Source organism: Coptis chinensis, chromosome 3, assembly GCF_015680905.1.
Source record: "Coptis chinensis isolate HL-2020 chromosome 3, ASM1568090v1, whole genome shotgun sequence".
Taxonomy (NCBI): Eukaryota; Viridiplantae; Streptophyta; class Magnoliopsida; order Ranunculales; family Ranunculaceae; genus Coptis; species Coptis chinensis.
In genome coordinates, this window is record NC_141458.1 from 10,641,829 (window position 1) to 10,662,508 (window position 20,680).

General features: G+C 41.4%; 2 protein-coding genes across 10 annotated transcripts; one reads left to right on the forward strand and one right to left on the reverse strand.

Annotated features, from left to right (window-relative positions):
- Positions 1–974: 974 nt before the first annotated feature.
- Positions 975–2,111, reverse strand: LOC147507868 (uncharacterized). The gene has a single exon (XM_086596518.1). It carries the CDS (start codon positions 2,109–2,111, stop codon positions 975–977), a length of 1,137 nt encoding a protein of 378 aa, XP_086452644.1.
- Positions 2,112–11,035: 8,924 nt separating this feature from the next.
- On the forward strand, positions 11,036–17,077 carry CRCK3 (calmodulin-binding receptor-like cytoplasmic kinase 3). Of its 9 annotated transcripts, none has more exons than XM_086600528.1 (10): positions 11,040–11,215; positions 11,621–11,672; positions 11,937–12,386; positions 12,630–12,875; positions 13,401–13,714; positions 14,349–14,514; positions 14,575–14,679; positions 15,415–15,713; positions 16,258–16,496; positions 16,651–17,077. In XM_086600528.1, the coding sequence occupies exons 3-9, from the start codon at positions 12,110–12,112 to the stop codon at positions 16,465–16,467; spliced, it is 1,617 nt and encodes a 538-aa protein (XP_086456654.1). In that variant the 5' UTR covers positions 11,040–11,215; positions 11,621–11,672; positions 11,937–12,109; the 3' UTR covers positions 16,468–16,496; positions 16,651–17,077. The 9 variants fall into 9 exon arrangements, with proteins under 9 accessions (XP_086456659.1, XP_086456661.1, XP_086456654.1 ...); XM_086600530.1 differs by having other exon boundaries at positions 11,042–11,304; positions 14,590–14,679; XM_086600529.1 differs by having other exon boundaries at positions 11,042–11,215; positions 14,590–14,679.
- Positions 17,078–20,680: the final 3,603 nt, after the last annotated feature.

Here is a 20,680-nt window from a genome sequence, read left to right on the forward strand (position 1 = left end):
TTTCGCCCCTTCCAATGGTGCAGAAAGACAATAATGGTGTCTTCCTTACAGGATTCAATGGTTAACAACAGCCTGACTTTGCACTAGAACAGACTACCCTCTAGAACAACAATATAACTCTCTTTGGTGGCTACAAGAAGAAGAGAAGAAGAATAGGGCAGTTTATAGTTTTTGTTTTTCTGAGATGGTTTTCTGATGAAGTGTACCTTCTATGGATGCACATCCCCTGTATTTATAGAGGTAGGTCGGTCACAGCAGTCCAATTAGAACAAGGACATGGTCGGTCAAGAGACCAACTCATACTAGGACACTAAAACCGAAACTTGCAGCAAAAACAAAAACAAGTTTAGGCTTTTGGTTAATCCACTACCCACTAGACAAGCCCAAGCACGACACGACTCGGTGCGGTGCAGGTGAGCGCGCACGCGCGTGGCTTTGGCTGAGTCTTCCCTCCTAACACAAAAGCATTTGTACCCTAAGGGCACACCCTTATGGTAGAGGAATGTCTCTTATACTTCACTTGCTAGTGGTGGATAACCAATGTGGGACTATCTTCTATGCACTAAAGTGGAGAGAACGCACTTTGTTAATCTCTTCCACTTTGCACACACACTAGTATTTAAAAATACTTAAGAGATTCCAACAAAGGGTCCATTACATGTATGGACAAACTACTACCATCTTAAGTATATAATTAACCAAATTCATTAATAACCAATTCACCAAATTAAACTACTAAAAAACACAAACACAAAAAGAACAAAGTTCCAAAAACATTTATTTAAGAGCTCGATGAAACCACAATAAGTACATGAGCCAAATATAGAAACTGAGTTTACATAGCTTCAAATAGAAACAAAACGCCTCAAACACATAAACTAATCATATTGATCAACAAAAGAGACAACCCCAATCCTTTTTTTTTTTTTTTTTTTTTTTTCGATGTAAACTTTCTACCCTTTCATTAGAGCCACCTAAAGGTGAGCAGGAAAACAAAAGTTGTCCAACATACACTTCGGAAGATCAGAATTCCCCAGCTGATGGTTAGCCCATTTTGCTAGGGAATCTGCATCCCCATTGTAAATCCTACTAATCCAAAAGAACAAGCAAGAACTAAAAGCCTGAGTTAAAGAGTTAATATGCGTCTTCAGCACCTCCAGGGTCCAAGGACATGCTGCCCCTTGAAGTGCCTTAATAACTTCTAGATTATCCCCCTCGAACACATAGCTATCGTGGTTAATCTGCCTTCCCAGTAAGACTGCCACCTCAGCTGCTCCCATTTCTGCTGCTCCAATATCTTGGGCCTTGAACCTTCGCACTGCTGCGCCAACCATAGCCCCTTCACTATTACTAGCAATTGCTACAGCTCCAGTCCACCCTGTATTCCTGTCATAAGAGGCATCAAACCTAATCACAATGCTATCAATTGGGATTTCAGGGAACAACTTTTCTATAGAGTTCTTAGAAAGATTAGAAGGTAATTGAAATGATAAGGAATCTTCTCTGAAGGCATCCAAGCATTTGTCTGCCATGGCTCTACTCTGCCTGATGATGCGATCTCTGTTAGCATTCCTTTTGTCGAATTTCAGCTCATTTCTAGCCTTCCATATGTAATGGAGCAGGTACATGATATGGGTCCCAGCCAGGCATAGGTCCCTATCCTTGCTGGTGCACCAAGCTAGGTAGAGTTCTATTATGTTCCTCAATCCATGCGGCTGCTGAGTTGTGTTGATTCTCAGCCCCACTTGGGAGCAAAACCAAACAGTTCGAGTCCAATCACATGTGAAGAAAAGGTGCTCTGCTGTTTCCATATCTCTATTGTAAAAAGGGCAAGAGAAATCTCCCTTCATGTTCTTTTCAACTAACCTCTCACCCAGAGGTAGCACATGCATGTATAGTTTCCAGAGAAACATCTGTAAATAATAAGGCAGGGGAGCTGTCCACATATGCTTGATAGCTATATAGTTGACACTGGAGCTTTGTCCCATCTCATTTCCTTTGTTTTTGAGGTAGGCATAAACAGTCTTAACAATTAACTTTCCAAATCTTTCCATGGCCCATATCATTTTATCAGCTGGGGCAGTAGCAGGCCTAACTACAATCTCCTGCATCAGCTGACTTAAGAAGGGGTGGAACCAGTGATTAAGCTTAGCCGATCCCAGCCCACGCCATCGTGCGAAAGAGATCAGATACATGGAGGTTATTCAGGGAGTTGTCCACCACCCCCAGCTCTGCCAGAGTCATAGGTTTGTTAAGACACTTGATCCAGGGATCTTTTAGGATGGACGTGGCAGTTCCTTTCCTTATTCTCCACATCAGCCCCCCACTAATGGAGTTGAACACATTGTGAATGCCTTTCCAGAAGTAGGAGGCTTGATCTGGTGGCTTAAGAACATCTCCTATCCAGTGTTTTCCATAGATACTAAACATAGTCTGAGTCCACAAAGAGTGGACGTCAGTAGCTGCCTTCCAGGGGAGTTTTGCTAACATAGCCTTGTTCATGTCTCTATTTTTCCTGAGACCCAGTCCTCCTTCTTGCTTACTTTTGCAAATCTGTTCCCACCCAATGGTGTGAACACTTTTTGATTGTTCTGTTCCATTCCACCAGAAATCCCTACATGCCTTATCCATCTTATTGCAAGTTGCCACTGGCAACAAATATGTCGACATGACATATAGGGGGGTAGCTTGTATCACAGCTTGGATAAGAGTGGTTCTCCCCGCCTGTGATAAAGCCTTAGCTTTCCACCCTTTAACTTTTCTGTGGATTCTATCCACCAGATAGTCAAAATCTTCAGCTTTCTTCCTAGAAAGCATAATAGGGACTCCAAGATATTTTTCTGTGGGCTGGAAATTCTTCATCCTCCATAATCTTTTTAACTTGATTTTTTGTCTATAACTAACATTCCTACTGAAGAAAACACTAGATTTCTCATAGTTTATTTTCTGCCCATAAGCCCTACAGTAACACTCCAGGATATTTTTGAGCTGGCCACTTTCAGCAAGATTGGCTTTAATGAAAAGAATCAAGTCATCCGCGTAGAGCAGATGTGTTAGAGCAGGAGAACTCCTCCTTATCTTGACCCCATGCAACTCCTCCTTAGACTCAGCTTGAGCAATCAATCTGGAGAGGGCCTCTGAGACCAGGATGAAGAGATATGGGGATAGGGGGTTCCCTTGTCTCAACCCTCTCTCAGGGTTAATTTTCTCCAATGGAGAACCATTAAGCAAGATCTGGAACGAGACTGTGGACAGACATTGATGGATCATATGTCTCCACTTATTGTTGAAACCAAGCTTTTCAAAAATATTATCAACAAAAGCCTATTCCACCCTGTCATAAGCCTTTGCCATGTCCATCTTGAGGGCACACCAGCCCTCATTTTTTGACTTCATATTCTTCATATTGTGAAACACCTCACAAGCAAGCCCCACATTATCCCCAATGCTTCTCCCCTTAATAAAAGCCCCTTGAAAAGGGGAGATGATCCTGTTCATGAGACCTTTCAATCTATTTGCAAGGATTTTTTATACGACTTTGTACCCAAAATTGTAGAGACTGATAGGTCGAAATTTAGACGCATGGTCAGGATTCACCACTTTGGGAATAAGGGCAATGTAGGTCTCATTGAACTTGGGATTGAGGTACCCCGTGTTAAAAAAGTTTTGAACAAAGGAGACCACAGCAGGCCCAACTATGTCCCAGCATTTCTTATAAAACACCCCTTGAAACCCATCAGGACCAGGGGACTTGAGACTGCCCATCTGCTTAACCACTTTCCAGATATCCTCCTGGTCCGGGGTACTTGTGAGAATCTCATTTTCCCTATCACTCACAATACTTTTGAACAAGTCCATAATCTGGTTGTCCCTTTCAGGATAATCAGTAGTGAAAATGTCTGTAAAGTATTGATTGAGAGAGGTTCCCACAGCAGTTCTACCTTCTCTCCACTCTCCATCATCATCTTTAATTTTATCTATCTTATTTTTCCTTCTTCTATAGATGGTGGAGAGATGGTAGAATCTGGTGTTTTTTCCCCCATCCTTAATCCAATCTACGGTTGATTTTTGTTTCCAAAAATCCTCCTCCTTTTCATACCAACCCAACAAAATATCCTTAATAGCTTTCGCTTTATTGTAGTTCTTAGTGGAGAAAGGTTTAGCTAGAACAGTAGCCAGGTCTTTTTGGGCAGCCTTGATGTTTGCAAAGATGTTCCCAAAAACAAACTTATTCCATACAGATAGGTCAGTTCTAGTCTTTTGCAACTTATGTATGAGATTGTGGTCAGGGAGGTCATGGTTAATGGCATTCCAGGCCTTCTCAATCACAGGTTTGCAAGCATCATTAGCAAGCCACATATTAAAGAATTTAAAAGGTCTAGGGTTCCTTTCTTCCTTATTATCCAGATTAATGATTAAGGAGCTATGGTCCGAGGAAGCATTAGCCACAGTTTGAACTAGAGCATGTGGGAACAGAGCTATCCACTCAGTAGAAGCCATAGCTCTGTCCAACCTTTCAAGCACATGATCCCCTATCCTGCGGTTATTGCTCCAGGTGAACTTTGGGCCTTTAAAACCCAAGTCCACCAGACCCAGATCATTGATCAGGTTATTGAATTCGTGCATACTCTTAGAAATAGTGCTTTTCCCTCCAATTTTTTCATTTAATTGGGCTATAGCATTGAAATCACCAAACAAACACCATGGTCCAGGAATCAGATGAGCTAATCCCTTCAGTTCATTCCAGACTTTATTTCTATTGTGGGCAGCCGGCTCCCCATAAACAAAAGAAAAGAACCAATCATCAGTGCTAAAATAATTCGCAAGTTTACCTGTGATTTGGTTTTTTGAGGCCCCAAGGATCTCCAGTTCCACACCTTCTTTCCAAAGCACAGCCAACCCTCCACTCTGTCCTTGTGCTGGAACCGCAAAATGTCCCTCTAACTTGAGCTTTTTGCTGAGATAGCATATTTTCTCTTTATTAGCTTTAGTTTCTGCCAAGCACACAATATCTACATTAAACCTACCTATCAGGTCCTTTAGTTGTTGAACTGCCGTGGTGGTGCCTATCCCCCGGCAATTCCAGGCGTGAATCGTCATGGGTACCAAGGCAGCTGTGATGGGACAGCTACCGCGAACCCTGGAGGAGTAGACAGACCCCCAATGTAGTCATCACCCTTCTCTTGGCCCCTAATAATAGACTCATCATCCATCTTCTGACTTAGGTCTACTGAGCTTTGCCCTTCCTGAGCCTTCTTCTCTGCTTGTCCCCATTGAGAGCTTCTCCTATCCACACTTGAGTCATCCATTGCCAGAGGTTGTGGTTGGCATGTGACTTGTTCCCCATCCGCTTCGTATCCCACCATCTCATTATAAAGTTGCTTTTCTGCATCATGTAGCATCATGTCTTCATCATCATCTGAGAAATATACCTCCATAGGAGCCTGATGCTCTGCCATAATTTCTTCTGAGACTCCTGATCCATATGATGTAATTGAGTCATTTGTACCCTCAGACTCAGTTGGACTTGGATCTGTTATAGAATCAACATCAATCAGTTCCTCCGAGGTATTTGGTGTTGCTGATTCACTGGATAGTTGCACTATATTTGCGTTCCTTGGTATCAGGAGATGTCCTTTTCCTTGACTCCTTAGTTCAGTTGCCCTTTGTTTTGCTTTCTTTGATCTCTGCTCCCCTATGCGTTTGCTTCTTCTTATCCATCCATCTCCTCCATTCATTACCATTTCGTCTTCCTCTTCTTCACTCAGACTGTGTTTCCTTTTTGGATTTTTTCCTTGAGTTTGAGCTTTTTGCTCTCTAACAATACTACCCAGCCTGGATTTAGTCTCTGCTTTAGACACCTTTTCTCTTCTGCCTCGGGAAGCCATGACTTTGTATCCTCTGCCACGTATGGATTTGTTATAGCTTTGTAGCTTAGACTTTTCTTGGAACTCTCTCTGAGATTCACAGCTTGTGCGGCTCGAGACTCCATGGGAACCTGGTATTTCTTCTGTAGTTGTTTGAATAAAGATCTGGGTCATAGCCTGTTCATAACTTCTGGTAGCCTCTAACCCACTAGGTTGGCACCTGTCGATCATTCCTTCCTCCTGAGTTAAAACCTTGTAGTTTTTCGAGGTGTCTATGTAGTGATCCTGATATCTATCCCTTTCTTCTGTATTTATCTTTCCAAACACCACTAGGCCCAGTACATCCCTGTGCTCCACCATATCCAGTTCGCAGCCCATCGCCTTCTCATTCGCAAACTCTATTGGGCTTTGATATATCTTTAGCCCATGATCCTTTTCCAGCACTAGCCCATACCCCTTCCCATCTAGGCCTTGGGCCTGAATAGCAGTCTCTTGTTCGTTCTTTTGATTCGGTAGTCCCAGCTCGAAGCCCTTTTGGAAATTGACCGTTGAAGTAGCCGTTGGACCTGATTCCTTGATCCCATCTCCAGGCCCCACATCTACTCCCTTGGTTTTGTCCTTTTGCTGTCCTTGCTCTGCTGGCGTGGACCCCTCCCATCTGTTCTGTCTTGCTCGTAGTTGCGCTTTCCAGTTCCCTGTCGACCTTCTCTCCCTTTCCGGTGCCGGAGTTTCCTCAAACCGAAGTTTTGATGGTGTTCCTTCTATGGTATAAGCTTGTTTTCCAGTGAAGGCCACCCCATTGTAGAATTTGTTAGCTTTTATTTGACTTGTGAAGTTTGGTTTTATATCCTTTATGCTTCCTCCACATTTCAGCAGCTCATATCGGTATTGGTTTCTAATCCGGCAACTCAGATGTTCGTGGCCAATAACTCCACAAAAGTAGCAGAATGTCTCCAGCTTTTCATACTTGAGTCTCACCGTTAACTCTTCCCCAGTCTCTAGCTTGAGCTGTTGTTCTTTTGTTAGTCTTTCCTTTACATCCATTTCTACTCGAACCCGTGCAACCGGTTGATTGAATTCAGGTGGACAGGAAGTATCAGCTTCAATGACCTGCCCTAATTCCTCACCAATTTTCCAGACGTTTGCTTTATTGATTCTGTCTTTTGGGAGGTCCCAAATCTGGATCCAGAAGCTGACCAGCTCAAAGTTATACTCATCCAGTCTTCTACCTCTCTCCCATTCTTTTATAGAGAAGATAAATCCTCCCACCATCCAGGGTCCATTTGTCTTCACATGCTTGCATTCCTGACTATTTTCAAAGCTAATCTTGACATGGTCTCTATCAATCCGTTCCAACTCTATATTCCCTGTTGTCTGCCAAATTCTATGCACTTCTTTTCCAACTTCCTCTAGATTTGGAGAAAGCCCTCCATGTAGCTTCCCAATTAGTGTAAGAGCATCGTTGTCCAAAGCTTCGGCATTTAGACAGTTGATCTCTATAATATGTTGTTTTTTTTTTCCAAAGAGAAGCTTTTTCATTTTTTGTTGTAGTTCCTCTATCTGGTTCTTACTACTACTTTCTTCTTGTTGGTGTGGTATAACTAACGCTGTTGATTTTTGCATATTGCCCTTGTTTGGGTAAAAGCAGAGCTGTATTAGGGGGGGGGGGATGGGATTGTTTTTGTTGGGTGAGAGATTGAGGGGGGGGGGGGGGGGGATCAAGATCAAGGGTTTAGATGAGGTATTTTGGTCTCAAACAGAGGTGGAGAAGCAAGGAGAGAGGGGGAAGCTCTGCTATCACCCGCAGGAGAGGTGAAAAATCGCTAGCGCCTAGTCTCACATATCTACAACCCCAATCCCTAAAACATCAAAAACAAAAACACCGTACCACACCTTATATATTCAAAGAGAAAATAAACACATATACCATGAAGCTTAAAATGGAACAAAAATGATTCACAATAATAAGTTTACTTATAAAATAGAAAATAATACGTAGCCAACATGGTGACTGGCGGCTGACCTGTAGGGAGAAAATGAGAAGTGTTAGTGATGATAATGACAAAATGACAACGAAGGTGAGATGTCTTGTTGTTTGGTTTTTGAGAGAAAGAATGAGGAAATTAAAGAGGAAAGAAAGAAAGACCGGCCAAGATGGTTTGTTAAATATTTGATGTAACACTTTGCCATCTTCTAAGTTGAGAAAATGAAATTATTAATTATATTTATTTTGGGAATTTTTGTGGAAGTTTGAAGGAAAAGAAAGAAAGAAGATTGCGTAATGCTTATAGAGTTACAAAGGTGTCGCTATTTATTTTTATTTAATTTTATGTCAGCTCATTTTTCATAGGTTTTTTTACCTCCAAAAATTAGACAATAAAAAAGGTGGGAATAAACTGTATGGTGATCGAATCACATTGGTGAGTGAAATTATTTCATTATGGTAACTCCATAATTGTGTCTTTATAATTGATAAATTTTTCCTATCAGAGTGAAATTGCAAGTATTTATCCCGATTTATTAAAATTGTAAGGTTTCAAACTAGGATCATTTTTCCTAATTAAAACGATTTGTTAGAAAATTTTCCTATGTTTTAGTCATAATTCTTGAGCAAATTTTCAATATAGTTGGTATGTATGTAAGGGGATACTTTATAGTATAGCTACTATTCTTTCTACGTTTTATACAATGAAATTGGGAATATGCAAAACAAATTAAACAAAATACATATAAGTACGTCTCAAGAAAATTATAAATATATAAATAAATAAGTTGAAAAAATTCTATTTACAAAATTGTAACTCTCTCACAAATAGAAGTGTCAAGAAAAAACTTACAACTCGATGAGCAATCTTGACATGAGATGAAGGGTTTTGTTTCTCTCAACATCTATAGAGACAAACTTTTTTATTTCCACGACTTATTTTATGTTACGTACAATAATGTTATCGGAGAAAAAAAATACAAAATAAAGAAGGAAGTCAAAATGATTCATATCGTAAAATAAACACGACTATAGAAGAATATATATATATATATATATATATATATTTCACAATATAGTTTCCTAGCGTGAATGAAATTTGGGAAAATAGTCATCTAGACAATTTCTCTTTAAATACGTGACAGTTTTGTATTTATTTGTTTTTGTTTTTGTAGTTTTACATCATGCATCACAATATATCAGAGAAGCTATAGAAAAATAGTGGCACTCCACAAATGCGGTCACAATGGTTGCACTTGGTCAAGACTAGGTATGCCCTGAATCTATCGCATTAGTTTCCTTAGAGATATATACATTATTCTCGTAGTTCCAAGAATTAACTTTGGTTGGTTGCTAACATTTTAAACCATTTAATTATCATGTTATTCTCTTCCACTACTGTCTGGTAGAGCAAATGCAATTCTCTTAAAATACATGACAATTCTTTTTCTTTTTCATTATTATAAAAAATAAAATAAAAAACGTCATTCTGGATGTCTCATACTCTCATGTGACTTCATGGGAAACTATTAAAATTAGACTCTCCTAAAATACGGTCACGGAGGTTTAGTCAGCGTCGATTAGTTTGGGCTCGCAATAAATCTACTCCCATCCATGGTTTATGTCCAACACTCCCATTCAATATTGGAACGAAATAATATTGGATGAGGGTGCAAATTTTGTTAGTGGGAATCCTAATCAGTATGGAGTTTTTAGGAAAATTGGGTAACACCTACCTTTTTTAGAGCATTCAAAATGCAGATTAATATCAATGGGATGTGACAATATTCACCTCCAAATGGTCAAAAATCTTTGTCCAATGCAAAAATGAATATCAAGGTGACTTGTTCCCAAGTCAAAATGAGAGTGAAAACTTCAACTGAGATAGTAGCTGAGTTGGGACTTCGGACGGAATGTTTTTATTCTGTTTCGTGTGTTTTTTAAAAAAATTTCCGATTTTTTTTTTGGATTCATTACGTCTAGCACATTTTTTCGATTTTTACATTTAGACGGAATCAAACATCTCGTCCGAGAATAATAGTAACCTTTGCATTGGGCAGCCTCACCTTGCTTTTCACCAAAACGGTGGAAAAAAGGAAAAATAGAGATGACGTAGAGGTAAATAAGAGTGGCTTGCATTGGAAATGCTCTTAGAACATTAGAGCATCTCTAGGTGGTGGTAGCATACTCTTCAAATTTGAAGAATGCTACCACAGAATCTGATAGCAAATTTCGACCAACTCTAGGTGGTCGCAAATTCGTGGTCGCAAAATTCATTGGAGATGACCTAGCGACATTAGTCTTGTCAAGGCCAAGATCATTTGTCGTAGCGACATTACAACCGCCGCCCCCCAAGTTCAAAAAAAACTCACGCGACATTCCTAATCGCCGCACCAAATTGAAAAAAAAAAAAAAACTTCAGGCGACATTGAAATTGGCGCCCGATTTACTCGGCGCGTGGTGTTGGTCAAAGTCAAAAAAAACTTGGGGGCGACATTATTATCGGCGCGACGACATTACTATTGTCGCCCGCATCCGCATCCAAACCTCCGTGATTTTGCGAACAAGAATGCGAACGCATTGGGTTATCGCGACCAATGCGAATCGACCACCTAGAGTTGGAATTCCGGGAAATTCCGACGCATTTCTTCAAATTTGAAGAATGCGACCACGGATACGTCCACCTAGAGATGCTCTTAGTTCTGTAATATATTCCGCCATATATTGAAATTTGCTTGGGTCATACTTTCATGAAAGTCAAAATGGAAAAAATGAGCATATTTGTATGTATTTTTTACACCACGAAAGATAGTGATACTATCAAGTTTGTTTTTTTGGCAAGTTTGTTTTAACTTTTAAATGAGATCAGTGATACTAGTGGGCTTTGAACACCAGACCTCTACTATCATCACCCAACTAGTATTTTTCAAAATCGGGATAAATACTCGCAATATCATATCACTATGGTAATTAATCAATCATCAAAGAGAATTGAAGCAATTTGAGTAACTGGGAATCACTTTTTCCCACCTTTTTTTTGTTGGTCTTATTTTTGGAGGTAAAAAAACGAGCTGACATAAAAAATAGAAAAAAAAAGCGACGACTTTGTATCTTTCTTTCCTGTCAAACTTCCACAAAAATTTCCAAAGTAAATTTATAATTAATACTTTCATTTTCTCAACTTAGAAGATGGCAAAGTGTTACATCAATATATTCATCAAACCATCTTGGCCGGTCTTTCCTCCTTCTTTCTCTCCAAAACCCAAACAACAAAACATCTCACCACCTTCTTTCTCACTTCCTCATTATCATTATCACCAACACTTCCCATTTTTCTCCCTACAGGTCAGCCGCCAGTCACCAGGTTGCCTACTCTTTTCTCTTTTAAGTAGACTCATTATTTCCACCTTCATGGTATCTCTGCTTTTTTTTTGTTCTCTTTCAATATATAAGGTGTGTTGTTTTTTATGTGTTTCTATATTTGAGCTCTTAAAGAAATGTTTTTGGAACTTTGGTATAAATTGTTTGTGTTTGTGTCTTTTAGTAGTTTGGTGAATTTGGTAATTGGTATTTAATGAATTCGGTTATATACTTAAGATGGTAGTAGTTTTGTCCATACATTTAATGGACTCTTCTGTCAATTCGGTTTCTTATTTTGTCCCTTGTATGAAGTTGGTATCAAATAAGTTGGTCAATTTTTTTAAGGTTGGGGATTTTGTGATAAGGTTTTAGGTTGTTGCTCATTTAGGGTTCTCATTTGTTGATTCAGGTATTTGAGTATCGAAGAAGGTTGACAGTGGACTTCAATAGCTGGTAATCTGGTATGTATCTTTAAACTCCTGTGTTGTCTAGTTTTGGCTCAACTTCTTGATTTGGTGAATTGGGTATAGGCTAATTTCCTCAAAGTTTGAAACAGTAGAAAGGGGTGACAAGAATTTTGATTGTTTAGATTTTGTGCTATATGCCTATATGGGTTCTCTATGGTTAATTTTGTGAATTGGGTGACAGAATTTGGTACAATTTTGAGATTAAGTGGGCAAGTCAGTTAGGTTCATCTTTAATAAGAAACCACAACTTTTCTGCAGTGGAGTGGATTTTGGCTTGCATTTATCGGAATGCTGGTCTGTGAAAGTTGGTTAAGACTTGGTTCGGATTTTGTGAGAGCAGTGTGCTTGTTTGCCGATTCTGGTGAATGCAACGGTGAATTGGTTGTGTATGGGTAGTCAAATTTGGCAAGTGCGCTGTTAGAGTTTTGAGAATGGCTTTGGTCGTTCTGATCCTGGTTATAGTAGTGCGGTTTTCAAGCATCTCTGTCACCAACTCAGTGATTTTGTCAAAGGTTTGTGGTACCGATGTACTCACATATTCACGCTCATCGGAACACAAGTTATTCTACATAAATGGAGGTGCTGTAGACAAAGTTTCTTTCTGCAAATCCCTCAAACTCTCTAACGCTGTTCGGTGTTTCTCTCCTTCCAATCTAAAAGAGTGGGAAATATTATATACAAATGATTGCAGTTTGGGTATTTACTTAGGTATGAGTTGTAAGTGGTCATGCATGCTATGTTCTTATGATTTCCATTTAGACAAAGAAAAGATAAATACAGTTATGTGGTTTTTCCCATGTTGTTAGTAGTTTGTGAGATCTCGAAGTATTCTTAGGTTCGAGGCTTTTAATTTTTTTCTGTAGGTACTAAATCATTTTTGAGTTAATCATATGTCATTGGATAACAGATTGTTCTCTTAATTTGAGACACACGTGTTTATTTTATCTGCAGTGGAGAAGCCTCGAAGGGCAGGGAGGAAGATTTTGCTTGGTTCAGAAACAAAAGAGTCCAAAAACGGTGATGCTGGTCACAAAGGCCACTCAACAGACGACAACCATGATTCTGTTTCTCTCTTAGAACCTAAAATCATGGGCATTGCAGTTCCAGGAATGTTCATTCTGTGCTGTGGTTTGCTTTGTCCATGCTTCCGTTCGAAAAGGAAAGAAGCTTCCCGAGCTGTTCTCGAACCAAGTTCAAGTGAGTCAGAACTGTTATCACTATAGGCATTATATTTTTAGGTCGTGTACTTCTAAATCCCTCAAACATTTGCGAATGATGAAAAAATGGTGAACAACATACCGCTGTGGCTCTGTATAATGGTCCTCTCTGCTGTTATGGTACAAACTTCAGACTTCAGAGTGCTTTTTGATTCAGTAGGTTATGGTCTTTGATTGATACTTGATACTAGGTATCATCAATGTATGAAGAAACTAACTCAATCAAGACCTACATTATCGGTTATTGGTGCGTGAAGGATGTATTTAATTTCCATTAATAAGACCCATTAGATGATGCTGATATGTGATAGGTAACTGAGTGGTGATTCCATCAGGGATCTCTTTCCCATTATCCGTGCACATTTTATTGTGATGTTTTAGGATATCTTTTTTTTTTATAAATGTTCATATGTTTTATGTTAACATTAGACTAACTAATGTTGACTCTTATTGGATTAACTTGGGAGAGCATCTTTATTTGCTAACGAACTATCAAATGTTGCAGTGGATTCTGTTCCCTCTGCGGAATTGAACTCTGCTTCTGAAAATATTCCTTACAGGCTTGACAGCCCACTCCGAGGGCCTGGAAGTCCACTTCGGATGCCAGCTACCCCACTCCGAGTCCCCCCAAGCCCTTCTCGATTCTCAATGTCCCCGCAAATGAAAAGAATTGGATCTGTACATCTTAATATGAATCAAGTTATGAAAGCAACAGAAAACTTCTCACCTTTACTACAGATAGGTGAAGGGGGTTTTGGAACCGTCTACAGGGCTCAGTTGCAAGATGGTCAGGTTGTCGCCATAAAACGTGCAAAGAAGGTAATCCACTTGTTTTTCCTTACTATACTAGATAAGAAATAAATAATAACTTATCTTCTGTGTTGTGGTTAGAATTTGATATGCTCCTTTTCTTTATGAAGTTAGGAATGCTCTATTCTTGGTAAGTTCCTGTGAATTTCGGGACTATGTAACTACTACGCGAAATGTACTTTCAATGAACCCACCTTTCAAACAGAGGTTGTCTGTCAAAGTATACTCAGCTGTATAAAAATAAAAAGGGAAAAAGGAATAGGAAAAAGAAAAGAACCAGAGGTTACCAGAGGTTTTGTAGAGCGACAGTCTGTTCGGCTGTGTGTCGCACCCCGATGTATGGGCTTGGCATGTGTCTACCATGTATGTGACCAAGGATCCGGCCGCGTAATGTCGAATGTTATTGGTTATCTTCCCACCCCCATGTGTTTAATTAGGCGTGCAAATACTTGATCTCTCTGATGTATATATTGTTGGTATATCTCTTTAGGAACTCGGGCTTTTAGGGAAACTGGGTTTCAATAACCATATCCTATGTATGCACTTTTGCATTGATATTTTTTCTAGCACATGAAATACTTTTGTTCCTCATCTCACAATTGTTCGTCAAGTGAAACCATGTTCATTTGAAACTTTTATACAGGAACATATCTGTGCCCTACAATCTGAATTCAGCAGTGAAGTTGAACTGCTAGCCAAAATTGAACATAGAAATCTAGTGAAGCTACTCGGCTATGTTGATAAAGGGCATGAGCGAATACTCATTACAGAGCATGTTGCCAATGGCACTCTTAGGGAGCATTTGGATGGTAAGATCCATTGGACTGCAGACAATAATTAATTTCTGCAGCTTAATATTTAGTTTTTAGGTGCTGTTTTTGCAGGTCAGCATGGAAGAATATTGGACTTTAATCAACGGTTGGAGATTTCAATTGATGTCACTCATGCCTTGACTTACCTACATCTGTATGCAGGTATTACCTAGCCATGTCATTCAATGTTTAGATTAAGCTCTTATTAGATTCTTGTTTAGCATACGCTTTTTTGTGCATGGAATTCCTATAGTAATGTTGAGAATCAGTAAAAAAAAATACCTTACAGAAGATAAGTAGGAACATAGCTCTAGTTGCATAAGATGATGTCATGAATGAACTCTAGAATTTTGCATTTCCTTTTTATACCTTGGCGTTGTGCAGATATGGTGTTCAACTTAAACACATTACTCAATTCATCTTTCATGGCCCTCAGAAAAAACCCCATTGTTTCATTTCTTATTTCTGTATATGTCCGTCGTTCAATAAAATACTGTAAGGTCACCGATTTCTCTAAAAGCTCAAGCTTCTAGAGAGGGAGGCATTTATGTATGAACATGAAGAGAGTGCGCAGAGCTAGAGCATAGGTGGAATAATCTCAAGTCAACACACCCCCTCAGCGGAAACATGCTTCATAATAAAGCTTTCCAAATCATGGTAATCTGCGTGATTGTTGGCTTCTTAATGGATCATACTTTTTGGCATCCATGGGATGCCACTCATGAAGATGTGAGAGCTAGGTTGACTTCAAAAAATCTAGGGGTGTATGTGTGTACATTTATTATAGCAGCAGAGGGGACATATTTGCATGTTAGGACATGAGGCATGTTCTAATGTAATTTGATAAAATGGTAAAAAAAAAAAGTTGATTCTTCCAATTTGTGATTTTCTCAACAGAGAAGCAGATAATCCATCGAGACGTAAAGTCGTCCAATATATTGTTAACGGAGACCTTCAGAGCCAAAGTGGCAGACTTTGGATTTGCAAAAGTTGGTCCAACAGGACCTGATGAGACACATATTGTAACTAAGGTGAAAGGAACAGCGGGATATCTTGACCCAGAATACCTGAGGACCTATCAACTCACCCCCAAGAGTGACGTCTATTCATTTGGAATTTTGATTATAGAAATTCTGACTGGACGACGCCCAGTGGAGTTGAGGAGAGATGCCAATGAAAGGGTCACAGTCAGATGGGTAAGCATTTTGATGGAATACTTGATAACTAGAAATTATTTTTTGATTTTATTTAGTAATATGACAAAAACCCGAACTTTCATAGACCATTGAATAGTGTAATTCACATGTTTGTTGTGTTTGAGTCGGAACAAAAAATTTCTGAAGCAGGATAGTTGGTGGTTTGGGCACAATGCCTTTCTTCAGTTAATTTTCCTGTGGCAACCACCTTCTCAGCCTCTGTGCAGTTGTCAATTTCTGATATAGAAACTAGAAAAATCCTAGCTTTTTCGTGGGATTACCACCATTGTGGGTCTTATAAACAATCCAATTTGTAACCCCTTATTGGACCACTTGATGATGTTGTCCTCATTGTGGTGAGAAATCTGTAAAGGATGTTTAGGATGTCCTCATTGAAGGTGTGGAATATATTTCTAGCATGTCTCCACATGTGAGAAAGGCCAGAAAGTTGGCTCTGCACTATTACATGTTCATTAGGATTCAAGTATTTTTTTTTGTTTCTGGTGCTATCTAGCTTGTTTGATTTTTGGTTTCGAATTTGCAGGCATTCAAACACTATAATGAAGGAAATGTGGTGGAGCTGCTGGATCCTTTGATAAATGAAGCGGTAAATGTTGGAATATTGTCAAAAATGTTCAGTTTGGCATTCCAATGTGCTGCACCTACACGAGCTGATCGACCAAACATGAAACAAGTAGGAGAGCAACTCTGGGGAATAAGGATGGACTACCTAAAGAGTGTTAGGAGAGGGTGATCGACCAACTTCCGCTTGATGCCATTCAGGTCTGAAATAAAATACTTGTTGCTCTAGGTTTTATAGTATTTTCTTTATCATGTTATAATTATGTTTCTAATGTCAATTTGAAAGTTGTAAGACAAAACTGATATGATATTGTGTGCTTTAATGATTGATATTTGATGTTTGGTGTGATCCCAGCATACAGACAGATAGCTGCAACCCTTAAAATTTTCAGAATATCAAACAGAATAGAGACGGCAGTCCACAAATTTGTTCAGGAGAAATGTCTATCTGTCTTCCTACTGGATGGGATTTTTCCACGAAGAGGCAAGACTCATCAAGTTTTGTGCCATACCCTGATGTATATGGTTCATACATGCATCGTGATTACAGTCCTCTAGATGCTCTTCCTCTATCCTCAGAGATAATATATTTGATTGTAAACATGGGAAAATAGGAGGCACCATTTTGTCATGTAAACATTACCAACCTTTATGTACAGAAATATTTGACGACGCTTTGTTTGAGATTGTAAGTTTAAAGACACTCTGGTTGCAGAAGTAACCTATTATTTCTCCTTTGGGTCTTTTAATAAGAAGGTTTCCTAATGTCTTTTCAGTACAAACCGATTCGAGTAGATACACGAAATACATTTGCTTTCATCTTCCTCTATAGCTGTAAAAATAATGCACCTTGGTGGTAAATCCCCAATATATAGTGTAAAGGAGCGTTTTAGTTTTTTCCTGATTATAGTAGAAGAGGTCGAGATGGGTTTGGACTTTGGATGGGACCGAGGTCGCTGTGAGCGAACTGCCTACGTATCTTCTCTTGTTCTTCCTTTTGTTGGGGAGAGAAGAATCAGGTCCGACGTAGTTCCAGTAGATGGTATTTATAGGATTTTGGGAGCGGAGATCCTTCAGACACGTGTACCCTTTGTGTACAAATGTAGGGTAGAGATCGTGAATGAGTGCTGGAGTGGTTTTGGTGTGAGTCATACTCTGATTGGGAGTTGGCGCGGTAGTCCCTATTTCCGGTGGTGGGGAATACAAATAAGATTTTGGCAATGATTACACATCGGTGGGGCGTTACGTCTCTCCTCGCAAAATGCTTGAGATATCTTTGTTAATTACCACCTACTTGTAAGGAGTCGCTCGCAGATCGGTCTTGGAGGTCGATGCGTTGAGGTCGCTTGTGCTTCGTCTGCAATGTACACACCTACTTCTAAGGAGTTGCTCGCAGATCGGTCTTGGAGGTCGATGCGTTGAGGTCGCCAGGCTTTGCCGTCCGCAATGTTCCTTAGTGGGGATATTATCCCCCCACCACCCCTCTCGATTAGAATGGTTGGGTTCATGCAGGCGATCTGCTGAGAGAAGATTCAACACTTGGGTGAAGCATGAGCGAGCTATGGAGAACGTTCTGTTTGGGATGCCGCTGAGTTGGAAACTGGCGGGAAAGAAAATTTTTGGCGTGTTCGCACGCGACGTAATCATAGCGGTTGGAAAGGAATCGTCGCCCGCGGTATTCGAAGTCGAGGAAAAAGGCAGTTCCTTGGACACGTGTGTGGGCTATATCATAGGCCGTAATCATAACTTCTTGGGGGCTGAAGCGGCGGTTGTGCAAAATCAAAATTGAGGCAACCAAAAAGGCATTTCGGGCTTCTTCTTCCGAAAAACGCATGGCGAGGGCTTTGCGGTGAGTGCTACATTCTTCTGTTTGCTTTTCATTTTCGCTTTGCTTTCTTCGCGTTCGGTAGGGTTTATTAAGTTGATAGGTCGGTGTTAGGTTATAGGGTTTAGGGTTTGGTGATTCGAGAATAAGGTGATATTACAATGTCGGATTCGATGACACTCGTTTGGAAGAGGTAAGGGGAGATTTCACCGAAATGTGGAGAGTATGAAGAAGAAGGATGAGGATTCGTTGAGCGGCGGTGGTGACCGGGTTGTAGTGGAAGAAGAAGTTAGGGTAGAGGAGGTTAATAGCCGATCCGGGTCGGAGGATGAGGTGGCTAAAACGCCCGGGTCGAGGAGGGATGACGCCGGTTGGTGACCCGACCCCAAGAGTGTAAATCGTACGTGCCATTTCGTTTCCGAGCTGCGGCGGCATATGGGATTAATGTGCCTGACCTGGAAATATACGAACCTAGGTTGAGTGAAAATGTTCGTAGTGAGGGGTACAAGCCTCCGAATGGTGGAGTAATCATATGTGAAGGTCAGCTGAGAGCGTTCATGCAGCTACCGTTCTCGAAATTAGTTTGTGACTTCTTGAGTTATTGTGGGAAGTCTCCATGTCAGTTCGTTGGCAACACCTGGCGACTATTCAGGGTGTTCAATCTGTTAAATGCGAGTGGGGAATTCCACATAGGTGTGTCTGACATAATAGAGCATTACGTAATGAGGCGGTCTGGTAATCTGAACTTTAGCTTGCAAACCATGCCGACGCGTGCTGGCGTGTGGCTTGATGGTGTAAGCAATGAGGGCACGGACGAGGAGGTTTGTTGCTAGTGGGCAACCATCTTGTGCGATGGATGTAGGTTGCGAACTAGGATGTGTAGTCTAGCCGGTGGGTAGGATTGTCTTCCTCTTGTTGTGTTAGTGGGTGAGCCACCGCTTTCGTCTAACCGGTTCATCTCTTTGTGTTGTTTGCGATATTCTGTCGCGGACTCGAACCGATCGTGGGGAGATAGAAAGGTTCGCCGACGGTTGAGTCTGGGAACAAAAGCGAAGCTAAACTTCCGAGTTTGCTCATTTCTTTGAGGAAAAAGGAGGTCTGCCGCGATCCGGAGAAGAGGAAGGTGCAAAAAGGAGCGAGCTCTAAGTCGGACGGCCGGAAGGGTGATGGAGAAGCGTACGGTGATCCGATAACACGGGAGGACCGAGACCGGGCGGGCGCCTCGGCGGCGTCTGTTGTGGAGGCTGCGGGGCCGGTAGCTCGAGCTTTTATCCGGAGGGTGACCATTGATGCTCCCGTGGAGTTGGAGATCAGAAGCTTTGCGCTCCTCCCGTGGGTAGGTCGGAGAAGAGGGAGCTGAAGTGGCGAGCCGAGCAGGGAGCTCGAATGGCTAAAGTGATGCGACATGCCTTGGGGAGGGTTCGAGTGGAGGAGGTGTGGCCTTTGGCGGTGGCGCCGGAGTCGGGCGTCCCCCTGGCGGAGTCATGGACTTGGCCACCTTCGGTGCGGGATCTAGTCCGCCTCGACAAGTACGGGAACCCAGTCCGCTGGTGAAAGCGAAGGCTCCCCGTAAGGCGAGTGGAAAAGCGGTTGTGAGTGGCGATGAGCTGGAGGCTCAATTTGTGTACCTGGACGAGCACGGAGGCGCGAATCAAAAAGCTTAACCGACCGCGGCTTCAGTCGAGTAAAGGTAGCGGCTTTGTTCTTTGGAACGATCGCATACGGATGGGAACCGCAAGGAACTTGATGAGAAGGGGCTAGCGGATACCATACGTCGGATGGAAATCGCGCAATGTCTGGTACGTAGAATTATCGTCCGTTAGTATAGCATGTTAACCTCTATTCGTTGCTTTGATCTGTTTGCGTGTGTGCCTTGTGGCAGCTTTGTCACCGGTTCAAAAGTTGAAAGAGATTGCGCATCAAAAAACAGATAGGAGTCAAGGCTTTGAGGTTGATCAAGAGTTGAAAACGTCGCGGGGACGCTGCCAAGATGGAGCGTGATGAGCTCGAGGGTCCGCGGAAGGCACATGAAGCTCGACTGGTCGAAGATGCCGAAAAGACAAAGGCGAAGATCCGGGCGAAGTTAGAAGGAGCGGAAGGTAACGTTCGCGGCGCGAATCGTGGAAATTGGGAGGTGAACGATTATACCCCGCGACCGTAAGAAAATTGCTTTCGGGACATTTACTAAAGGCGTCACGACGATCCGGATCGACTCACGGAGATCTAGAAATGGAGTACAAAGCTTTGAAGGAGGAACATGCACGCCGACGCCCCGCACTACCTGGATGGAGCAGTGCGAGGAGGCGTCGGTGGGGCGATTGGGTCTTCCTTGATCATACCGTAAACCGTGGTGTCGAAACGATGCACCCGACGCTGTGATGAGTTTAGAACTGGGACGGGATATCGATCGAAGTGGAGGGAGGGAAGGTCTGCCGAGGTGGATGAAGCGTTTGAGCCCTGGCGAATCGACCGTGGTGCCCATGGAGGCGAAGCCGTGAATTTATTGTTTGTTTCTTGTCGGCTTATATCTTTGGATACAATAACCGGTTTCTGGGGTAAC